Source organism: Elephas maximus, chromosome 18 (genome assembly GCF_024166365.1).
Source record: "Elephas maximus indicus isolate mEleMax1 chromosome 18, mEleMax1 primary haplotype, whole genome shotgun sequence".
NCBI classification, from domain to species: Eukaryota; Metazoa; Chordata; class Mammalia; order Proboscidea; family Elephantidae; genus Elephas; species Elephas maximus.
Genome location: NC_064836.1, coordinates 59,619,043 through 59,643,946, shown reverse-complemented (window position 1 = coordinate 59,643,946; position 24,904 = coordinate 59,619,043). Strand labels below are relative to the sequence as shown.

General features: G+C 38.6%; 1 protein-coding gene across 3 annotated transcripts in view; it reads left to right on the top strand.

The window, feature by feature from the left end:
* VGLL3 (vestigial like family member 3) overlaps positions 1-24,904 on the top strand; it is a 57,152-nt gene that overhangs the window by 5,726 nt on the left and 26,522 nt on the right. The window contains exons 2-3 of one of the 3 annotated variants that reach the window (XM_049858002.1): positions 8,303-8,420; positions 21,627-22,163. In XM_049858002.1, the coding sequence (XP_049713959.1) occupies positions 8,303-8,420; positions 21,627-22,163 (655 nt within the window). Of the gene's footprint in view, positions 1-8,137; positions 8,421-21,626; positions 22,164-24,904 lie in introns of all 3 variants that reach the window. The other 2 variants (XM_049858001.1, XM_049858000.1) reach the window with 2 other exon arrangements.

The following is a 24,904-nucleotide window of genomic DNA, read 5'->3' as shown; positions in this document are numbered from 1 at the left end:
GAACTGTTGTCTCCTGCAGTCAACCAGAAGGAGATTACAATAATCATGGTAAGGACAGGACTGAAATCTATAAAATTATGCACAGTAAGGATACTTTCACCAAGATCCCAGAAGCTGAGGCAAGGAGACACATTTTGGAAATTTAAGTAAAGGTTATCTGGGAAGTATTGTTTCACCTATTGTGGTAGCTGCTGCTGTCAGTTCAGCCCCTGACTCATGGTGACCCCAAGCACAATGGAATGAAATGCTACCCAGTCCTGCGCCACCCCCATGATCAGTTGGGGATCCATAGAATTTTTCATTGGCTGGTTTTTGTAAGTAGATCACCAGCTTTTGTTTTTTCCCCCCTAGTCTTAGTCTGGGAGTTCAGCATCCCCGGACACCTGTTGAGCATCATAGCAACATGTAATCCACTGCTGACAGACAGGCGGTGGCTGGGCATGTGGTAGGTGCATTGGCTGGGAATCAAACCCTGGGCTCCCATGTGGAAGGCAAGAATTCTACCTCTGAACCATCTAGCCCTTAGTAAACTTTCACAACTTGCAAGGTTGGAAACTACAGGGACATGACCTATGCCAAGGGAAATGAGGTCTTTCAGAGAGTAGAGCCTTGTCCTCCAGTGTAGGATCACCTGGGGCCACTGAAGAAGGGATGCTGAGCTGGCCTCCTTGGGCCATATGTATATTTCTGTCTTGTATCTATCTCTGTAATGGGAGTTTTCAATGAGGAATTTGAAAACAAGCTCAGGATGCCTAAGGCAGTTCCTAAAACAAACTTGGGAGTTGGTGACTCATTCTAAAACCCAAGTGCCTAACTTGGCTCCCATCCCCATGGGCCCTTTTTCCACCTAAGTTTAAAAAAAAAATCCCCAAACCTAATATATGTGGTAAGATAATAGATAATCATTTAAGGTGTTATCTCCAGGAAAACATTTTCAGTTAAGAAACACAGCCATCTAATGGTGGAATTTCAGGCTTGGGTGGAGATAGCAAAGGAGATAATTTTGGGCAGAGCTCTGCCCTGAACCTTTCAAGACCCACCACTTGAAGCAGCTGCTTTCCTGCATTGACTACTCATTGAAGAGGACCCTAAGAGTGTCCTGAGAGACTCTGGGTGGTGGAAATGGTTACTGAGCTCAGCTCCTAACTGAAAGGCTGAAGGTTTGAGTCCTAAAAATCAGCCTTTGAAAACCCCACGAAGTACAGTTCTACCCTCAAACATGTGGGGTTCCCATGAGTTGGAATGGACTCATGGCAACTGGTTTTAAGAGTGACCTGAACCGTTAAACCCAAATAGCTGCTGGTAGACAACTCATAAATCCCATATTTACAGATATTTCAGCGGATACCAGATTTATGCCATTAATTTGGAAGTGTGGTCTGAACTACGCTAACCAAATTATTTTTCACTTGCCTCCTACTTTAAAAGAGAGAGAGAAAAAAAACAATGACCTAAACTAAACAGGTGTCCTTTCCCCTTAAGCTGTATCATTTTAGTATGCCAAAACACTTATCCCTGGGGGACAAGGTGGGCGGGACTCTAAGAATGTAGCTTTTCTTGTTAATATGAAGATAGAAAAAGGAAGTACCATAACTAATTCTGAGGAATTGGGCTAAATGACCCATGTCTTGAAATGAATTAGTCTTCAATGATCTGTAGGGCGTTTTTGGCTAATGTCCTGCAAAATTGGAAAAGGCGGCCAATGTAAGAAACTAAATTAAGTGTGAATTTGTCTAGAGCTCCAGCATGTGGCTTATGAGGATGAAGAGTTGGAAGAGACCTCCAAGATAATCAAGTCAAAATTCCTCAGTTTTAGAAGAGGAAGCGAGAGCCAGAGATTTGGTGACTTGTACAGACTCATGGAGCTGTTTCAGGCCAAATCTTCTCCCCCATTCTAGTTCTCTTTCTACTGTGTTACCTTCCTGTCTGGGCGTCCTTGGAAACAAGGGAACATTAGTCATTTACCTAATGTTACTTTCTTATTCTTCTTGTTTTTTGATTTTGGAATATTAGCTTTTTGGAGACATAACACAGTTAGTTGGATAACCGTAACCGTAAGGCTGTTTTTATTTATCATTGCTCTTACAACGCTCTCCCTTCTAATTAAGAGCAGTTTGAGTTTAGGGAAAGGCTATGCCTTTCATCTTTGTGTCTCCAAGTCTTTGCACAGTTACTGACACAAAATAGAAATTCATCCTTGGTTTGATGAATGGATGAATAATAGAAAAAATTTAAAAAAATGAAATCATACCTTAAGTCTAGTAAGATTATACCAACAAACCAGATATTTGTACATTGGAAACCGTTGTTTCATTCAAAGTAGTTGGTTTGAGAGATGAACTCATACCAAAATGATGTGATCATTGCTTAAAACATTTTGGGAATGCAAATTTTGAAATTGCCTCTGAGCCTGTGGCACATTTTTTTTGAACGCCCTCAAAACTGGAAAAATTTCATCTTTCAGGGGGCCGGGTTTGATTTTTGATGATGATCAAAATCATTTAGAGGCAAATGTGCTTAAAATAGCTCATCATGTTAAATAATATTATTTTTGGTTTGCTTCTCCCTACGTTTAAACAACAAACACACACACACACACAAAGACAAAATCTTGAGGTGTAACTATGTCTCACAAATTGGTTCTGCTCACATTTCCTAAAAAGGATTTCCAGAAAATTCGTAGGTAGTTTTATTATGTATCTTACCAAGGGGATAATACTTTTTTAATGTAGAATTTTAACTTTATCTAGACATTTTTTTTCTAGACATACATATATTTTTAAGAGTGTTATATTACTTACTAGTCATACCTCTGATATATGTTTATAATCTCTAATAATTTTTATGTTATGAATAAATTTAGCTTTTCTTTAGTTAGTATGTGATGCTATGCCAACTGTGAGCTTGTGTTTTTTTACTCAATTAAAATAAAATCATACAGCGGCTCATTTCCTTTAGTGTATTTTCTTGGCATATACTTTTAGTCACACTGAAGTAGGTTGTGATCCTCTCTCTGCCATTTACTAGTAGGTGACCCAGGACAGGTTAATCTGTTTTTGCATATGTAAATCCAGACTAATTATTCTGTCAATTTATTATTTGTGTGTGTTTGTGTTAAGTGAAATAAAATATATAAAAGTTCTGTGACATATCTCCCTTAAACTTCCGCCTCCAAATAGGCTAAGAAGTAAAACTTCAAATCTTTTTGAACTATTTTTTAAAAAGTTTTTTATCCAGCTAAATTAAGAAGAATACGATCAAAGGGTAATGTGCCTCTTTAACAGACTTTACAATTTTATATCGTTTGTCCTGGGCCAGTGATTCTTTCTTATAGGCTCTGATCATGTTTTTTACCATAAAAGAGTCACTGCATTTAAAGAACACAGCCAGTCAGTAGAAATTGAAGAAAAGAATTTAAAAAACTAGAAAACAATGGCCAATGTTTCATTAAAATCCTTTTTTCTTTAGGAAAAAAGTTTCCACAGATGCACAGTAATCATTTGGCATTTTGTAGGCTTAAGCCTTGGGGAGTTAGTGGTATTTGGCTCCTGACATGGAAGTCTTTCTCTTGTCAGACAAATCCTTTCCCCTGCACATTCCTGGTCAAGTTTGTTTCTCTTGCGCCTTACGGCAGGCTTTGAGGTGGTTGGGTATGGTTTGCACGCCTAGGCCAACCTCCTTCACATTTCTGCTTTAACCTCTTCATGAGTGAGCTTTTAGGCTTTGTGGCTGTTAACTGGTTCACTGGTTAACTAACACGAGGGTCATTTTACCTGGGGGAAAATGGTCATTACTCTGAGCATGTAGGGGTGAGCTAGTTAATGCACTTTAAATAAACCAACTTGTAGTCTTTGAAGTTCCTTTAAATAACTTCTTTATTTTTTGTTAACAGTTCTTCAGAGTCTCATAAGAAAGGCATGAATATTTCTGACAGATTTGGGTATTTTTAGGAAATGAGTTTGCACCTTGAGAAAAATATGAACTAGATTACATTTCGACCTTGATTCAGGAAATAGAGGTTCTGGATGATTTGAGATTTGTTCTCAATATTTTGAATATTCTATATTATTCTCAAGAAAGAATGTAATATTAGGGATATTTCATTCCAAGAAGCAAATACTAATTGAATACAGAATATGGCAAAAGTGCACATGAGTATATTGTTGTTGGGTGCCAGTCAGTTCCAACTCATAGTGACCACATATGACAGAATACACCTGCCTCACAGGGTTTTCTTGGCTGTAATCTTTACAGAAGCAGGTCTCGGGGTCTTTTTCACTCGGAGGTGCTGGGTGGGTTCGAATCACCAACCTTTCTGTTAGCAGCTGAGCACTGAACCATTGTGCCTCCAGGGCTCCTTATATTTAGTTTAAAAAAAGAGAGAGAGAGATAATTGATTTGTAGTCATCAAAGCACAGAGATCTAAAAGTAGTTAAGGCTGAAGAGTCTACAGAGAAGAAGGTTAGGATGACGGTAATGTTAATCAATTGCTGTTGTAGATTCTGTGTTCCTGTTATCTTGACACTTGCACCTCATGCTGAAAATGCATGAGAATTCCATCCTAGCATATTAGCTAGTTATCAGACTATTTGTATACTTTGGGGTTCTTATTTTAACCAGTGATATGGATGGTGAGGCTATAAATGTGTGTGTATTTTAGTATATTGTAAATGATGAATCTTTCTCTGTCAGCAGAAACACTTTTAAATATATAGATCGGTTCACTATTTGTAATTTACAAAAATTGATCTAATTTTAGCTGAACAAATTGCAAGTGGGAATGACAGGTGTGCCTATATCCCACCTATTGGTGGTAGGTAGGTCAAAGGCTCCCTTTTCATTTTTTTTTTTTATAATCTCCAAACACATTTATTAATTAGTAGAAAACATACCTTAAAGAGAGAAAGAAAGAAAAAAAGAAGTGTGCTTTATAATCATTCCAAGTAAAATTGATTTAAATAGAGAAGTCAACACAGATATTTTTATAGAGGCGTTTCCAATGTCAAAAGAAAAGTTTTATTATAAATATTTATATAAATCTATATTATATATGTATACAAAATATAAAGAATGTAAGTAATCAATGCATCCATTGACAGAGTAATGACTTTTAGAAAATGAACTAACCATAGCTATTTCGATACAAAGAGCCTACTCACTCCTTTTCCATTGCATATTGAAAAGTGTGACTTTTAATTTATTTGTATCCAACCAACAGTCGATAAAAAAAGAATAACACAAAATGATGTATCGTTTAGAAATATTTTGTAATCTTAAATAGATTGAATATCTATAGCATGAATACCACTGCCATCAATTGAAAATTTAAGACATTATGATTGATTGATCATAATACTGTTTTACATACTTTTATCAGAGTTTACAATTTTCCCATATTTACACATATATATATATATAATTTTATTTCGTCTAAGAATGAATTGTTGTTAATTTGGAGTAAAATGAAACATTTCCTTTGAATAATTAGCACAGTCAGCACTCATTCATTTAAAGGCTGAGTGTTAAAGAAAATTAAACAAATGAAACAATTCTATGCAAAGCCCAAGTCTCAGAAGCTGATGCTTAGCTGGACCTTAACAGAAAAAGGAATGTGTTTCATAGATAATAACAAACACTTGTGGGCACCGAAGCCAGTCTGTAGACCAGTATTAATGTTCTTCTCATGTAAAAACAGTGCTGCCCTGAAATGTGCCATAATATTGGACAGAAAATGTGTGTTTGTGCTTAAAATGGTATACGTTTCAGGTAAATAATAGACGCACAGAGAAATAACGCTTTAATTTGACTAATCCGTGGTAATCATTTAATCTTAGAATTTAAAAGATAGAAGTAACTTCAGAGGTCATTTCCTTCAATCCCTCATTTTATGTATAGCCTATGTTACTGTAGTATTTTTACTGTTGAAGTTGAATATAAACATGTTTAAAAAAAAAAACAAACCCGTCGTCACAGAGTCGATTCTGACTCATAACAACCCTATAGGACAGAGCAAAACTGCCCCATAGGTTTTCCAAGAAGTATCTGGTGAATTCGAACTGCACACCTTTTGGTTAGCAACCATAGCTCTCAACCACTGCGACAGGAGGACTACATAAACATGTTTAGATCTGTGCAAAAGCAGATTGTGAGAAATATAACTACTGAGTCATTACAATCACCTTTTCATCAGCAGGTATTCACTCCCAAGGAATGAAGGATCTACTCATCCACAAGTGATAATCATAATGGCAAAAATTTAATATAAAAAACAATATGTATATTTATAAATAATAGCCCTTAAATAATAACTATTAGCTCCTAATATACCTGAACAGTTCAGAACCACACCTCACGCAAGAACAGCATATTTATTGCTAGAGGGAAAGGGTTCACTTTATCAAAAGATGTATTTATAATTTGGGGTTATAGATTTTACAGCCAGTTATTACATTGGAAATGTAGAGTCTGGGTTATGTGTGTTGATAACAGTTAAGAATCTCTGTGCTTACTGGGTACTCTAGAATGATACATTTTTTTTCTACTCACGTTTATTTTCCACTGTCCATTTTTTGTGAAATAAGGAGATGGGATGAAAAAGATTAAGGTTTTGCAGGTATACCGATGATAAAGAAAACTAATCCAGTTATTAGAATAACATATTTTTGTAATCTTTAATATTATTTTCTTATATACAATTCACATGGAAATTGATGATAATAAAAGTAGTCTATGCTGAATGAAAAATATTTGGAAATATTGAAAAGCAGGAATAAGAAAATGACAATTAACTGCAAACCTACCACACAGAAAAACAAAACCGTGTGGCGATTTGTTTTTCCAAAACAAAATACACGCCCCACCCCCCAACACCACACCCACCACCCCCCAACACCACACCCACCACCCCCTGCTATCACACACAGGCATGTGTACGTATATGGACACTTGCGTATTTCTATTATGCATTCTGGCTCCACCATTTACCTGCTTTGTGACTTTTGGCAAGTCACTCAACTCTTCATGCCTTAGTTTCTTCACCTTTAAAATATGAATTGTAATAATAATCATATCACAGAAGAGTGAAGATTAAATGAGGAAGTACATGTAATGTTTTTTAGAGGAGCGCCTGGCTTAATATATGTTAGCTTTTTTTTTTATTATAGTTACAGAAACCCTGGTGGCATCATAGTGATTAAGTGTTAAGGCTGCTAACCGAAAGTCTGGCAGTTCAAATCCACCAGACGCTCCTTGGAAACCCTATGGGGCAGTTCTGCTCTATCCTATAGGGTTGCTATGAGTTGTAATTGACTTGATGGCAACAGGTTTTTTTTTTTTTTTTTTATAGTTAAAGTTATATGTTTTCAGAATACTTTATCAAAGTTTCTCATTTTTATTTAAAAAGTTAGCCATTGCAAGTATCTTGTCTCATTTTCAGTAGGCCATAATACCTTTCCTTTTTTTCTCTTTTTTCCCGCTTTTTCTCTGTGATAATGGTGGTAAATGAAACATCTGAAAAATATGTTCCATGCAAAATGGATCTTCACACAGACTTATTTTGTCATTTTTGTTTGATTTTTGAGAAATGATTTTGGCACGTCTGCCAAATCCTTTTTATAAAATGCTACATTTCTGTTTTTATTTTAGTTTATTGCATTTATGAAAAGCTCTTTTCTTCTCCACCCCTCTCCCAGACACTTAGGTCTCCTATCTTCCACTCCCTCCCCCAATTGTAATGTTGCTACAAGTAAATAGGAAAAAAAAAAATAATTTTTTTTTATAGGAAAGGGGATGAAAAACTAGAAGAAATCCATCACTAATTAAAAAAAAAAAAAAAGAGGAGTCTTCTTTTTATAATCTGGATTAAAAACAAACAAACACACCTGTCTCACACATTCTGAAAATATAACATTTTATAATGGACTTTTTGTGTGTGCCAAATTTGGAATAACAGAGTTTTTTTTCATAGGGTGGGAAGAAGGCCGGTTTGGGGAGGGAAAAGATGGAGTAAAACAGATGAAGAAGAATCAGTTTGCAAACATATGTTAATATTTAGGTTCTTTTTTAAAGTAAAAAGTTAACTAGTTGATGCATTTTTACAAACTCTCTTTGATACTGTGTTTTGTTTATTCCATCCCAGAAGAAGTTAGCGGTATACAGCAAGATGCAGGACTCTCTGGAAGTCACCCTTCCCAGCAAACAAGAGGAGGAGGAGGAGGAGGAGGAGGAGGAGGAGGAGGAGAAAGACCAGCCTGCCGAGATGGAGTACCTTAACTCTCGCTGTGTCCTTTTCACTTATTTCCAGGGAGACATTGGGTCAGTAGTGGATGAACACTTCTCAAGAGCTTTGGGCCAAGCCAGCACCCTCCATCCAGAATCTGCCATTTCAAAAAGCAAGCTGGGGCTAACCCCCCTATGGCGAGGTAAGAATTCAAAAGCAGATGCTCTCCAGGGCACTGTCTCTGTTTCGCAACCGCCTGTACCAGGTTCCAGCTGGAAGCGTGCCCCTGGAGGACGGATATCCACTTGCTTTTTAATTTTTCAGGACAGCAAGGAATTTCTTTCAGACAAACAGCTGGATCAGTTTTGTCACATGTGGAATGCAGGGTTGGAAAGGATGTAGTCGCACCCCTTAAATTCCTCATGGAAAGTAGTGATGCAACCGGCTTGAGTTTATAGTGGCAGGATCGAGCTACAGAGCACCATTCCTGAAGCCCCGATGGCCCAATTTGGATCTCTAAATGATGGGCGTGCCTGAATCAGTTTTTAAAAAATTAGCTCTTGTTCATTCCACTAGGTGCTACGTGGTGACATAGCAGAGATCTGAGTCTGACCCAGGAACACAGACTTTGAAAGCCTTCTGTGTTCTCTTGGTAGCTTTCCGTGTCCTGCTCTACTGTGCTATTAACTCTGTCATATGCAATCTAGGCATCATTGACTGCATCTACATGGCTTAAATTATTGCTTTTACCTAGGTAAAGTGAAATGGTAGGTTGTGTATCTGCTTCTTGCTTCTATATGGAGGTCACAGAGGGATGTTTGGATCTGATTCCTGGCTCACAGAAAATTGTTGGCAACATCATTACCAGAATAATTACAAGGCTTAAAGAAAAAAAAAAAAATCATGCATCATACCAATGCTGGTTTCTGAGAAATGTATTACAAAGTTTTCCCCCAAATTCACCTGGTCATCAGAAGCATCTAATAAGATGATTCTCAAAGTCTGGTTTCCCCTGACCAGAACCGTCAGCATCACATGAGAGCTTGTACCATGTGCAAATTCTTGGGCCCACCCTGTGCATATGTACTGGATAAGAAAACCTGGGGTGAGGCCCAGCAATCTATGTTTTAATCAGCCCTCTTGGTGATTCAGATACTGGCTTAAGTTTGATGATCACTGATCTAGTGCTGTTAAATATATAGGTTGCAGCCCGCCTGCCGTCCCACCCCCCACACACAATTCTGGCCTATTGAATCAGAATTGCCAGAGGAAAGCCCTGGGAATCAGATATTAACAAGTGCCTCAGAAGAGGAAAGGCTGGCCATCTGTGTTAGGCCACACCAAGTAAAGGGGCAGGTGAGCTGTGAATAGAGTTCTTCTCTCAGCATCGGAGGACTGGTTCTCCTCCAGTGAAGGTGAGGCTTTGGTCAAATGGAATTGCTGGGTCTCATCTGTACATGTAATGTTTTTCTTTCTTTCTTTCTCTCTCTATCTTCCTTCCTTCCTTCCTTCCTTCCTTCCTTCCTTCCTTCCTTCCTTCCTTCCTTCCTTCCTTCCTTCCTTCCTTCCTTCCTTCCTTCCTTCCTTCCTTCCTTCCTTCCTTCCTTCCTTCCTTCCCTCCCTCCCTCCCTCCCTCCCTCCCTCCCTCCCTCCCTCTATCCCTCCCTCCCTCCCTCCTTCCTTCCTTCCTTCCTTCCTTCCTTCCTTCCTTCCAGTAAATATGAAGAATGCTAAGATAAGCAGTGACTATAAAGGAGAAGGGAAATACAAAGTCAAGTGATAGAGACCTTGATGAAGATGAACTGGGAAGCATACTGGCTATTTGACTAGTGAATATTGTGGACTTCCAACAGGAACTGAGAACTGGAAGTCTAACGTGCTTATGGAAACAAAGAATGTCCTATTTGAGAGCATTTAGTGAATACTTTTAATAATTTGTGGAGATAAAAGTAGGAAAACTTCAGTGAATTAACTGACTTTAAGAAATAATTTGATATATAAATAATAAATCTTATCAGGATACTCAGTCCCAGGAGAATGATAAACATAATGTCTATTTCTTTTCACATACTGGTATATGTAACCTAAAAAAAAAAAAAAACCTACCTGCTGCCTAGTGATCATTTAATGTGGAAAATAGAAATGAGAGCCTAAAATTATAGCTAGGTGTACAAATACTTATCTACAGTATCATAGCCAGAGTAGACTTAAGTGATGTACTCTGTATGTCCAAAAACTTTTCTGTAATTCAGCATTTTTTCCCATAATCTGCATGATGGAATAAAGAAAGACTTGAACAGATATCAAATTTCAGTACAGAAAGGGTAGATGTTGGTAATGTTTCAGTAACTGTTATTAGAATTTTTTTAGCATTACCTTAAATTTGTTCAGCAAATATTTATTATTAGGTTCAGTGGTAGAATTCATACCTTCCATGCTGGAGGCCCATGCACCTCCAGCGCGGCCACCAACTGTCTGTCACTGGAGGCTTTCATGTTGCTGTGATGCTAAACCAATCACTTGTCTGTTGGTTTGTAATACACTGGTGGCTTGTGTGTTACTGTGATGCAAGAAGCTATGCCACTGGTATTTCAAATACCGGTAGGGCCACTCATGGTGGACAGATTTCAGCAGAACTTACAAACTAAGGCAGACTGGGAAGAAAGACCAGGTGATCTACTTCTGAAAAAATTGGCTAATGAAAACATATGGAAAGCAGCAGAAAACTGTGTGATATAGTGCTGAAAGATGAGACCCTCAGGAAGGCACTCAAATTATGACTGGGGAAGAGCTCCTCAAAGCAAAGTCAACTCTAATGACTTGCTTGGAGTAAAGTTTTCAGAATTTTTATCTGTTGATGTGGCCCAACTAAAAATGAGAAGCATCTGCAAACATCCATTAATAGTAGGAATGTGGAATGTATGAAGTATGATTCTAGGAAAATTGTAGTTATCAAAAATGAAATGGGATGCTTGAAGATTGATATCCTAGGTGTTTAGTGAGCTAAAATGTACTGGTATTGACCATTTTGAATTGGACAATCATATGGTCTACTAAGCCAGGAATGACAAATTGAAGAGGAATGGCATCACATTCATTGACAAACAAAGCATTTCAAGATCTATCCTGAAGTATGATGTTGTCAGTGATATAATGATATTTTTTTTTTTTTGTATGCCTACAAGGAAGGCACGTTAATACAACTGATACTCAAATTTATGGAGCAACCACTAATGCCAAAGATGAAGAAACTGAAGATATTTACCAACTTCTGTAGTCTGAAATTGATCAAATATGCAATCAGGATGCATTAATTACTACTGGCGAATAGAATGCAAAAGTTGGAAACAAGGAAGAAGGACTGGTAATTGGAAAATATGGCCTTGGTGATAGAAAAGATTGGGAGATCGCATGATAGAATTTTGCAAGACAACATCCTAGTCATTGGAAATACCTTTTTTCAGTAACATAAACGGTGACTATACATGTGGACCTTGCCAGATGGAATACAGAAGAATCAAATCGCCTACATCTATGGAAAGAGATAATGGAGAAGCTCAATATGATCAGTCAGAACAAGGACAGGGCTGACTGCAGAACAGACCATCAATTGCTCATATGTAAGTTCAAGTTGAAGCTGAAGAAATTAAAAAAAAAAATCCATGAGAGCCAAAGTACAACCTTGAGTATACCCCACCTGAATTTAGTGACCTCCTCGAGAATAGATTTGATTATTGAACACTAATGCCTGAAGACCAGATGAGTTGTAGTATGACATCAAGAACGTCATACATGAAGAAAGCAAAAGGTCATTAAAAAGAGGAAAGAAAGGAAAGACCAAAATTGATGTCAGAGGAGACTCTGAAACTTGCTCCTGAACGTAGAGTAGCTAAAGCAAACAGAGGAAATGATGAAGTAAAAGAGCTGAAAAGAAGATTTCAAAGGGCAGCTCTAGTAGACAGAGTAAAGTATTAGAATGAAATGTGCAAAGACCTGGAGTTAAAAATCAAAAGGGAAAAACACATACGGCATTTCTCAAGCTGAAAGAACTGAAGAAAAAGTGCAAGCCTCTAGTTGCTGTATTGAAGGACTCTGTGGGCAAAATATTGAAGGACGCAGGAAGCATCAAAAGAAGATGGAAGTAATACACAAGATCACTTAACCAAAGTTAATATCAAAATAAGTTGGTTGATCTTAAACCATTTCAGAAAGTAGCAATATAATCAAGATCCAGTGGTAGTAAAGGAAAAAGTCCAATCTGCACTGAAGGCATTGGTGAAAAACAAGGCTCCAGGGATTACCAGAATACCAATTGAGATGTTTCAGCAATGATTGCAACAATGAAAGCACTCACTGGTCTATGTCAAGAAATTTGGAAGGCAGCTCCTTGCCAACCAACCAGAAGAAATCCATATTTGTGCCCATTCCAAAGAAAGGTGCTCCAAGAGAATGTAGAGATTATCGAATGATGTCATTAATGTTACACGCAAGTAAAATTTTGCTGGAAATAACTCAAAAATGGTTGCAGCAGTACATCGACAGGGAATTTCCAGAAATTCAAGCTGAATTCAGAAGAGGGCATGGAATAAGGGATATCATTGCTAATGTTAGATGGATCTTGTCTGAAAGCTGAGAATACCAGAAAGATGTTTACCTGTGTTTAGTGACTATGCAAAGGTATTGGACTATGTGGATCATAACAAATTATGGATAACATTGCGAAGAATGGGAATTCCGGAACACTTAATTGTGCTCATGCAGTTCAGACCAAAATAGGCAGTCATTGGAACAGAGCAATGCTGTGGCTTAAAATCAAGAAAGCTGTACATCAGGGTTGTATCCTTTCACCATACTTACTCAATCTGATGCTGAGCAAAGAATCCAAAAAGATGGACTGTGTGAAAAAGAACTCAGCATCAGAATTGGAGGAATACTTGTTGATAACCTGTGATATGCAGTGATACAACCTTGTCTGCTGAAAGTGAAGAAGACTTGAAGCACTTACTGATGAAGATCAAAGATTACAGCCTTCATTATGGATTGCACCTCAACATATAACAAAAATCCTCACAACAGGACCAATAAGCAACATCATGATAAATGAATAAAATATTAAAGTTGTCAAGGATTTCATTTTACTTGGATCCACAATCAACAACCATGGAAGCAGGAGTCAAGAAATCAAATCATGTGTTGCATTGGGCAAATCTGCTCAAAAGATCTCTTTAAGATGTTAAAAAGCAAAGATGTTACCTTGAGGACTCGGGTGTTCTTTACCCAAGCCATGGTATTTTCTGTTGCCTCATATGCATGCAAAAGCTGGACAATGAATAAGAAAGACCAAAAAAGAATTGATTCATTTGAATTATGGTGTTAGCAAAGAATATTGAATATGTATTGGACTGCCAGAAGAACAAACAAATCTGTCCTGGAAGAAGTACAGCCAGAGTGCTCCACAGAATGGAGGATGATGAGACTTCATTTTATGTACTTTGGACATGTTATCAGGAGGGACCAGTCCTTGGAGAAGGACATTATGCTTGGTAGAGGGTCAGCAAAAAAGAGGAGCACCCTCAACAAGATTGATTGACACAGTGGCTGCAACAGTGGACCCAAACACAGCAAGAATTGTGAGGATGGTGCAGGACCAGGTCGTGTTTCATTCTTTTACACTGGATCACTGTGAGTGAGAACTTACTGGATGGCACCTAACAACAACAACAGAGATGCTAAACAGATTTCAGTGGAGCTTCCAGACTAAGGCAGACTGGGAAGAAAGGCCTGGCAATCAACTTCCAGAAAACCATCTTTAAAAAAAAAACTATGGATCACAATTTTCCAATCCCATTGTCCATGGTGTTGCCATGAGCCAAGAGCAGATGTGAAAGCTGACAACAATAACACATGCTAGACACTGTTCTAAGTACTAGGACTATATTAGTGAATAGGACAGTGCAAGCCTCTACACTCATGGAGCTGAGACTTTAGTTAAAGAGACAGGTAATAAACAAACACAGAATACAATACTAGGTGTTCTTTTACGTACAGTGGTAATGGAAGCCCTCTCTGAGGCTGTCACAACTGAGTGGAGACCTTAAAGAAATAAGAGTGTTCATTGTGTGAATATCTAGGAGAAAATAGGTTTGGACAGAGGGAACAGCCAGTGCAAAGGCTCTGAAGAAGGACTGAGCTTAGAGTGTTCAAGAACGGAGTGAAATGAAAAGCAGTAGATAGAGACCAGATCTTTTAAGATCCAGTTTAGTTTATAAGAGTAGCCCAGGCAAAGATGGTATGCTCTTTGATTTCTACCTCCCGCTCTCTCACTAAGCTTGCAGATATCATATTAGTTATCTCATGGCATTTTTCCGTGATGCTGAGGATAATGTATTTACATATGGAAATCTGAAATAAATATTGATGAAATGATTGAATTTATGAACCAAGTTCAAAGCACATACCTAGGATTAGAAAACAACAACAAAAAGTCCCTTAATAAAATAGAGAACTCATGGGTAATAAGTTGTATGAAATCTTTGGGTATATTTTTCTTATTTATAACATAAAAATAACGGGGCTTAATTGATTGTCAAACTCTTTAATCTTTTCTCTTGTAAACTTCTGTGATTCCTAATATTTTATTAACTCGCCATTTGTGAACAGAAGTTTTCTGTAGTTGTATCTAATTGCAAATTTGTGACTTTTTGAGAAATATGTCAAAACGTGGAGAGAATTCATAGAAGTGCCACAAAATATAATTGAAGATTTGAAATAATGTCTTAAAGAAGAACAATAAAATAAGATTCCCATGTCTAGTGAAGAGAGTTACCAAAAACAAAAACCCAAAGCCACTGTCATTGAGTCGATTCCAACTCATAGTGACCCTATAGGACAGAGTAGAACTGCCCCATAGGGTTTCCAAGGAATGCCTGGTGAATTCGAACTGCCGGCCTTTTGGTTGGCAGCCATAGCTCTTAACCACTACACCACCAGGGTTTCCTGAAGACAGTTAGTGGCAAGTTAATATTAAATGCCAAAGCTACACGTGCTTGGAAACAGCACCTTCTTTGGAATTCTGATCATTTTGGGTTCAATTCCAGGCTATGTCACTTTTGGGTTGCATTGTGATCTTGGGTTAGTTATTTAAAATCTCCCCGAGCTAAACTTACTCACCTGTAATATTTGTTTATTCATACACCTCTTCTGGGGCTGTTGTAGAGATTTTTTGATAACATACATAAGGAATTTATGTATTTTTTACATACAGTTTTTAAAGTGCTCAGCTGCTAACCAAAAGGTTGAAGGTTCGAACCCACCAATGGCTCCATGGGAGAAAGATGTGGCAGTCTGCTTCTGTGAAGATTTGTAGCCTTGGAACCACCATGGGGGAGTTCTACCCTGCCCTGTAGGGTTGCTATGAGTTGGAATCCCATGGGGGAGTTCTACCCTGCCCTGTAGGGTTGCTATGAGTTGGAATCGACTCGACGACAGTGGGTTTGGTTTTTGGAATACAAGGAATATAGCACAAAGCTTGACACAAGGCACTAAATGAGGTCAGATGCCTTTTCTCCTCAATTAAATTTCTACTCACTTGGCACATGGAAAACCAACCTTAGATCTTTAGCCAGAAGCCTTGTTTTCTAGAACTTTTTTATTTATGGCACACAACACAAAGTCTTGGACATAGTAGGCACTCAAGGCTATTGATAACATTGGTGACAGTGGCAATAATACTCGATATAGACTGCAAAAAAAACAGACCAGCTATTTTCCAGGAAAGGGTCTGGTTTATGACATGAACTGATTACAGTGCTACAAAAGAGTTTAAACTGAATTATGTTTGATTGCAGAATACATTTCTACTGTATATCTCTAGACAAAGGATGGCGTATCAACCAGTGATCATACTTAGTTGTGTATCTTCTTCATGGCACTAGAAAAACCCTGTTTAGGTGTTTTGAAGCTGTTAGGTCAACAGTTTACGACAGGAAATATTTGTACTGTATTTGGCACAACGTCTCATCAATTATCTCTAGTCCCACTATTACCTTGCCTTAACAGGGATTAAATAGGGGTTCTCATTTAAGAAAATCTGGTGAATCTGACTGTTCCCTATTCCCACTGAAATCAAAACATTGGCTTCAAATGTATGTGTGTGTGTATACATATATATAAAATATATATACATACACATATACACACACATATACATATACATGCACAGGAAACCCTGGTGGCGTAGTGGTTAAGTGCTATGGCTGCTAACCAAAGGGTCGGCAGTTCAAATCTGCCAGGTGTTCCTTGGAAACTCCATGGGGCAGTTCTATTCTTTCCTATAGGGTTGCTGTGAGTCAGAATTGACTCGACGGCACTGGGTTTGGTTTTTTTGTTGGTTGTACATGCACACACAAATTGATTTTAGTGTCTACATATTATTATAGAAAGTGTGTGTGTGTGTGTGTGTGTGAGAGAGAGTGTGAGTAGGGAAGGAGGAGTAGGTAAGTCAGGCCATAACAAAATGTACTTACAAAAGTGCTAAACAGTAAACTTACTGATATCCTTGGGTTTTTTTTTTTTTCTTCCCTGTAATTGCAAAGCGAATGCAAGTTGCTTGATTGATTTACATAGCGTCTGCTTGGGGCAACTCATTCTCCTAGGCAGGACCTCTCAAAAAAGCACACTACCTTTAACAGCAAAAGAGGAGAGGGAAGGAAGGCAGGTCTGTTTCATGCACTGGCTGATGTTGGGAAGGAGGGGGTTGAGCTGAATCTCCAGGAGGCACTAGAGGTTATCACTCCTGGAAAGTTTTAGAACAAACACGTGGGAGGAAAGTGAGGCCTGCCTTACCTCATCCTACAGCCTCTGAGGAGGATGGCTTCTGACGTCACCTCTCAAAAACTCATTTTAGAGTCATGAGGTCCATTTTGGGCAACTGTAGAACAAAGTAGCTAGAGGACAATCTTTGGATGTAATGGTCATGCCTAATTCCTGAATGACAGAAAACAATGGAACACAAATGATTTCACTTCTGACTTAACGATTGATTTTCATAGGAATCAGATCAAGAAGATGGGAATTAAATTGTAGCCGGAATCTTTAGGCTAGGCATTGAGTAGAACTTTTTTACTGAGGTTCTTAAAACGTATATATTATTTATCTTTCACAATTAGTGTTATCAATCGATGTTTTTTCGAAGAATGTCTCTTCTGAAGATTTTTAAGACAAATTTTGAGGTTTAACAACATTTTGTTGCCCCATTTTTTCATTTTAATATACTTTCCCTTTTTTTTCAAAATTAAGTAGCAGAATGCTTGCTTTTAAAATTAAGTTTTGAATTGTCTTCATTAAATTGTTTGCCCTTAGATTTGTTCTAAGAGACAGAGTTAATGGAAAAAAGTACCCCAGCTATGAAGAAATTGAATAAACCACTTGATGTTCCGTGTTAAACTCTTCCATGTCTCTAAAATATATTGTCCTGGTTTAAATCAATCATCAGACAGGAGATTACTGAGCATGCTTTGAGTGGGTTGTATTTGACAATGTATCATGTTGTCATTTTCTTTATTGCTTAGAGATGAAGGGGTGTGTGAGTGTGGAATTTAATCCCAAATGCAAATGAAACCAAAGTATCCTTAGATTTTTGTAGGTGCTAGACTGTCACTGTTAACATCATCCAAAAATCGAGTACCACTGAGCCCCAGGTCATTGTGGAATATTAATATACAGTTCTAAATTACCTCCACTAACCTGAAAAGTAATACTGTATGGAAATATTTCATGCACAGTTTTTCATATGCTTTTTCATCCAAGAAATGTGGCTGTGATTAAGTACTCTTAAGCAAGGAATCGTGTGATGAAAAAATTTACATACATATGAAATAAGCACAACCGATTCCCAGGCATGAAACAAAGCATATATATCATCTGTTTCTTTGTATCGAGATTTTGTTTTAACAAGCAAGATACCAAATAGTGGTTTTGAACTAAAGACTTGTTCATAAACATATTTTCTATTCAATATTGTTTCACTTACTTTGAAAATGCAACAGTGTTTTCCAAAAAGGCTGCATAGATTTCTGCAAGCTTTATATTAATCTCAGGAGATACACTGACTGAGAAAATATTAAATTGCTTCTAATTTTGTTTTTCCCTGGAGCATTTTAAAGCTTTGTTCCATTTTTTTATGGGGTGCGTTTTTTAAAAATAGACTTCCACTTTCAATGATAATGTGTTCACTAATCACAGAACAATACCTCATAAATAGGACAATAATGCTTTTGCTAAGGAATTTGTCCATTATTCACATTTCTGCATGCATATCCACAGTGCTTAAGCATTTATAAATTAAGATTGGTTCCACGTACATAGAAATAAAAGGAAACATCCAAAGAAATGACATGTTTGATATTTTTAATGGGGGATTTTATTAAAGGTGAGTTTATCTCTGGCAGAAACTCAGAGGTTGGGGTTCAACAGTTTTCTTAATGGGATTCCAGCCCCACCAAGAGTTGTAGTTACGAGCAGACTGAGAGGTTTGGTCTCAAGATTGGGACAGTAAGAGCAGAGTGGCAGTTTGGTGGCAGCAAAGCTACAATATGCAATATAAGGATCCTCGATTCATTCCTTGTATGGGAATGAAACTTAAAACATTGACATCTTTCAATGCAGTGCGACAGAAATATTCTACGAATGGTAAATAGAATTTTCTTCTCATAGCTTATATAATTGTCCTTAGCAAGCAGTTTTCATGTGTTAGAGGAAGACAATTTGTTAACTAAAACAGAATGCCAGTAAGTTTTTAGTACCATTTTCTGACAGATTGTGATGTGATAGAAGAAAATCATTCAATTAGGAGTTTGCAGAGGCTATTTGAAGACTCGAAGCCCAGTGCATATGTTCGTCCTTTGCCTTTCAAAGAACATCATTTCCTAGGTTTCCCCAGTGGTATTGAGACCCATGGTGATACTATGAGGGAGAGCCTTGAACGTGAGACTAAGAATAGCTGTTTGTCCACAGAATGAGTGGGGTAAATGATGATGACTCTGGTGTAGCACTGAAGAGGGAGAGGATGAAAGAGGTTGCAGTGCCAGTACCACAGCCTTCAGGGATGCTAGGGAAAGGAAATGTTTGCAGGTCACGGTAATAGTCTAGTTGTGCTGGTCAAAATGACATGTGTGGTGGTTGACTCAAGTTCTATAAGCTTTCCCTGAGACAAGACAACTATGTCCTGGAAAGTTACAAAGTGAGAAGAACATGGCTGTGTCAGACTTTTTTGAATAGTTTTATTTCAGAGTACTTCTTAGAATATCCTTCCTTCAGTGGAAAGATCTAGCAAAGCCCTTTTATGTGGAACCTAGTATGAAAATACTGTTTCATGGTACATTCATGACTAATGTCATTAGTAACATCATTGCTACCTATAAGTTGAAATAATCCATAGATCATTTCACAGAATAAGTATGGTACTGGAAGATAACTGAAATTAAATGAGTTCAACCGCCTCCTTTGTTAGTTGAAGAAACTGAGACTCAGAAAGATCAGTAGATCCATTTTGGGTCATAAAATGAAATAAGGCAAGAGCTAGCACCAGAGCCAAGCTTTCTAGACTCCCAGCCCAGGGCTCGTTCAGTTACACCGCACGATCGGCAACAAACTGTAGCTGAAACTATTGTTTGTTCTAAACACGGATCTGACTGTATCATTCACTAGGTTAAAACCCTCCAAATACCACTGGGTTCCTCCTCGGGGTAGAGCCAGCATTCAGTACCAGCAAGGCCATACTCATCGAGGTCGTGCTGGCTTCTACAGTCTCCTTTTTTTTTTTTTTTTAACCACCTTCTGCCCACTGAACTTTCTCGTCCTTCAAATCTTACATGGTTTGTTTTATTTTCACTTTTTGCATTTATGGCCTTTTTTTTTTTTTTTTTTTCCCCACATGCTGCTCTCTCTGCCTAAAATATGCTTCCCTGCCTTACCCTCTCATCTTCAGGTTAGCTATCGCTCTGTTAGGTTGGTTTGGTGCCCCGCCTCTCTCCGTACCCTTGTGAAAGCACATTCCATGTCACATTTACACGCCTATTATCTGTTCTTCACCAGCTTGTGTTGAAAAACCACATCAGCCTGGACATCCCTAAACCTTCTATTTTTGGTACTATTGGGCCACTGGAAACCCTGGTGGCATAGTGGTTAAGAGTTATGGCTGCTAACCAAAAAGTCAGCAGTTCAAACTCCTCGGGCGCTCCTTGGAAACCCTGTGGGACAGTTCTACTCTGTCCTACAGGGTTGCTATGAGTCAGAATCTAATTGACGGCAACGGGTTTGGTTTTGGATTAGGCTGCCTATAAATATTATGATAACTGAGTGGAGAGATTGAGTTGATGCAGTTGAGGAGAGCTCTTCCTTTTCCTTCCTTATTTATCTCTAAGTGCTACTTTTTTATATTTTCCTGCCACCATCACTTCCTCAAACCCATTACCATTGCTTGAATTTCCTCCACTTTTTGATTCCCACAGAATTTTCATCAAATTCTAGGTGTTCAGGTTATAGTTACAAGTGTGCCCTCTTGTGGCATAGCTATGAAGATTGCCGGCCCTAGAAGCAGGCTACCAGGTCTCCTACTTACTACGTATGAAACCTTGGACTTCTCTGCCTCAATTTCCTCATCTATAAAATGGGGATAATACCAGTAACTATTTCATAGGATTAGAATAAGGCTTCAAAGAGATCGTTCGTGACAAGCCCGTGGCCTCGTATGAGGCATTTGATTAATGCTATTAAATGTTAGCCATTATTATTCTCAGTCCAGAGACTCCCTAGATTGCTAAAAAAAAAAAAAAAAAAGAACTTGTAATATAGTCTTCTTGATGGAAAATGAGTGTTGGTAAGTATAATTCAGTGTGGTCACACTTCTGTTCGGTACATTCTCCATTAAAGTGTTCCGTTTGAATGAAAATTGTATTTGCATTTAAAAGAAGTTGGTAGAAAATGTTATACATATTTTTACTACAATAAAAAATCATAATTTCCAAACTACATTAACCACCTCTATGGCATAAGGTTTCTTTTCATTTGAAGTACATAGGGATGAATTCTGCTCAGATCTGATGGCAACAAGATTCCCAGGAGGGAATGAAGCTTTTGAATCCAAGACTTCCACATCTCAGCATAGACTATGAGAGCCAAGCAAAGAGAGAGCGAGACTCAGTCACCGCTTTGCCGTTTTGAACCCTGAGTGTTGACTTGGGGCCTGAGAGCCCAGAGGCTTGCCTGGTATCACTCCACCCCTGTGTGTGGAGAGAAAAAAGCACATGCAAATTAGCCTGCTTGTGAAACACTATTGGACAAGTAAAGGCAAGTCTATACCAGAATTGAATCTTACGTAAATTTTTCTCTTTTTTTTCCCCTGTCTTAGACAGCTCAGCTCTCTCAAGCCAGCGGAGTAGTTTCCCAACTTCTTTTTGGACCAGCTCTTACCAGCCCCCACCTGCACCCTGTCTGGGGGGAGTGCATCCTGACTTCCAGGTCACTGTGCCCCCTGGCACCTTTACTGCAGCAGACCCCAGCCCCTGGCCAGGACACAGCCTGCACCAGACTAGCCCAGCCCCTCACCCTCCTGTGTCCGAGTCCTGGCACTACCCTTTGGCATCTCAGGTGAGCCCATCCTACAGCCATATGCATGATGCATACATGCGGCATCACCACCCCCACGCCCACATGCACCACCGCCACCACCACCACCACCACCACCACCACCACCCTTCTGCTGGCTCCACCCTGGACCCGCCATATGGGCCTCTGTTAATGCCATCAGTGCGCGCAGCCAGAATTCCTGCTCCCCAGTGTGACATCACAAAGACAGATCCGACTACAGTCACTACTGCTACCTCAGCGTGGGCCGGGGCCTTCCATGGGACAGTCGACATCGTGCCAAGTGTGGGGTTTGATACAGGTAAGCTGGTGGGTTTCTTCTTCCCCATAAAAAGAAGAAAACGTTAAGGAGGGGGGGACATTTTAAATACTTTGAAATATCTTTCTCTCATACGTAAAGTTATGCTTTGCCAATATGTTTATAAAACCTAACCAGTTTTGCAATAATTTCTGCATTCCTGCAGAAATCGGTATGACTAGCTCATGAAGTACACCCTGAGAATGGACACAGAATTTTACTCTCGTCTCTTAGGGTAGTAATCTTTTCTTTGAACTGGAATCTCTGGTACCTTATGTGAACAAAGACTTGACCACGTTCTTTTAAGTCTCTCCATGTTTCTGTGCTCAATACTGTAGTGTATGTAATGCCTACTAGAATTCAGAAGTAGTTCTGTTTCAGTAATTTCTCTTTCACTCCTTTTTACGAGGTCTTATTTATATCTGCAAAACAAACTGTTTTCTAGAGTAAAGTCCACAATCCACCCTTGAAAAAGAATTTAAACACATTTTTAAGGAATGGGTTTATCTTCTCTTCCAGCTTCCTTCCCTGCCCCTTCCTTCTTTCTCTCTCACAACCTCTCTTTCTCTGATTTAAATAATAATAGACTTAAAAGACTTCTATAAAGTTTATATTCAGGAATTTTTTCTTCACAGAGCCTTTAGCTCTCTGGAATTCACTACTTCAGAAGGTCATGATGTTGAATGTTTTAGTTTGGTTTTCAAACTGTGCTATTTAGATTAATAGCTCTGAGTTCACAAAATCATAGGCATCTGAAGCTTAAAAAAAAAAAAGGAAAAGAAATGAGAAATTACATCCCAACAGTTTATATTCCATAGTCATCCACCTTCAATATCAGGTACTTTTTGGGAACAATTTATGACATTCTAGAATTTTCTCTTCAGAAGTTTAAAGAAACTCTTCCTTTCTGTAGTTTTTCTGTCAAGAATCTTTAATTGGAATGCTGGTTAGCAGTAGAGAACTCCCTAGAGTAATAAATGTTCAATGTTAAGCTGCATTTACCTTGACATGGGTGAGATATATTGGTTAACTGTTCCCCACTGAGCTTTGTTTTGCTGGTCATTGCCCTGCTTCACCAAGTTCCAAGCTACTTTTCTAAACAAAGCATCAGGGACTTTGGTTCTCCCCTGTGTAGGGGAGAGTGGTGGGGCTAGCCTTCACAGGCTTCCCTTCACCCTTTGCTATATATTAGCAGAATGAAGACAACTCAGTTGTCTGAGACCAGGGGCCAGATCTGAATGGAGTCCCAGTTTGGTAGCTCCTACCAAGGGCAGCCAGATTCTAGAGGTTCTTCCTTATCTCACTTCCATGGTATCTATGGGACCAGAGTAACAATGCTCTTAGGAGGCAAGGGAGATGTCCCTTCTGTGCATTTTATCACATAAAGGGGGAGATGGATGTGATCATCAGTTGCTCTCTGCTCCAATTCTCTGTCAATTTTTACCTACTTTTGTACTTGGAACTTTGGATGAGCCTAATCATGGATTCATTATTCAGAAATTCAGTTTGAAATAGTCTTTTGGATTGAAAAGTCATCCCGCCCCTTTTGGAAATGGTCAAGAGAGGGTTTGTTTTTTTTTTTTTTTTTCTTTCTCTCTCTCGGAGAGACCTAAAGAGGACCTATCTGCATATACAATGTAATAGATCTTGATACTTACTGAACTGTGAATTAGGATTTATTAAGCACCTACTATATATAAGGCATTGAGGGTCGGTAATGGTCTTCCATGTGGGAGGAGGCCTGAATTTAATTCCAAGTCAACACACCACATGCACAGCCACCGTCTGTCAGTGGAAGCTTGGGTGTTGCTGTGATTCTGAACGGGTTTCAGCAGAGCTTCCAGACTAAGACTAGGAAGAAAAGCCTGGTGACCTTCTTGCTTCTGAAAATCAGCCGATGAAAACCCTATGGATCACAATGGTCCATCTGTAACCAGTCATGGGTTGGTGTGGTGCTGGGTAGTGTTTCTTTCCGTTGGACATGGGGTCGCCATGAAGCCGGGGATGACTGATCAGCCGCTAACAACATTTAAGGCACTGTATGAGACATTTTATTAGTGCTTTGAATCTTTAAACCAAATCTAAGATGGGCTTCGTTAGATTAATTTACAAATGAGGATACTAAGGCTTAATTTCCTTATTCAAAACCTACTTGCCTAAGTTGCGTTGTTAAGAGTCCAAGCTTAGATTTGAACTGTTCCTCTCAAAGGGCCTGCTGGAGTAGCATCTCCATGTATTTCTAGAAAAATTGTTGTTGTTGTTGTTGTTGTTGTTAGGTGCCTTTGAGTTGGTTCTTATTCATTGTGATCCTGTGTACCACAGAACTAAACACTGCCCATTCCTGTGCCATGCTCAGAATCATTAGGCTTGAGCCCATTGGTGCAGCCACTTTGTCATTCCATCTCCTTGAGGACCTTCCTCTCCAGTTGTCAATAATGGAGGATCAGTATTCCCATTTTGGGCACACATAGTGCTGCTTTGTGTCAGTATGGGTTTAGGACCATGATTACTATTCACCCCTATCTATGAGTTTTGGTCCAATTGAGAAAACTAAGACAAAGGAATCAAACAAACAAAGATGAATTATTGGCATAATCGTTGATCAGGTAGAATTGGAGACTGCCACAATTGGATTTCCTAGTACTTTGGACTAAATTCAGACCCTGAGAGGTCTTATCCAAGGGAAAATCTGGACTTCAGAGAAGATTTCTGGGACATCTTTCTTGTGCCAGAGCTTAGACCTT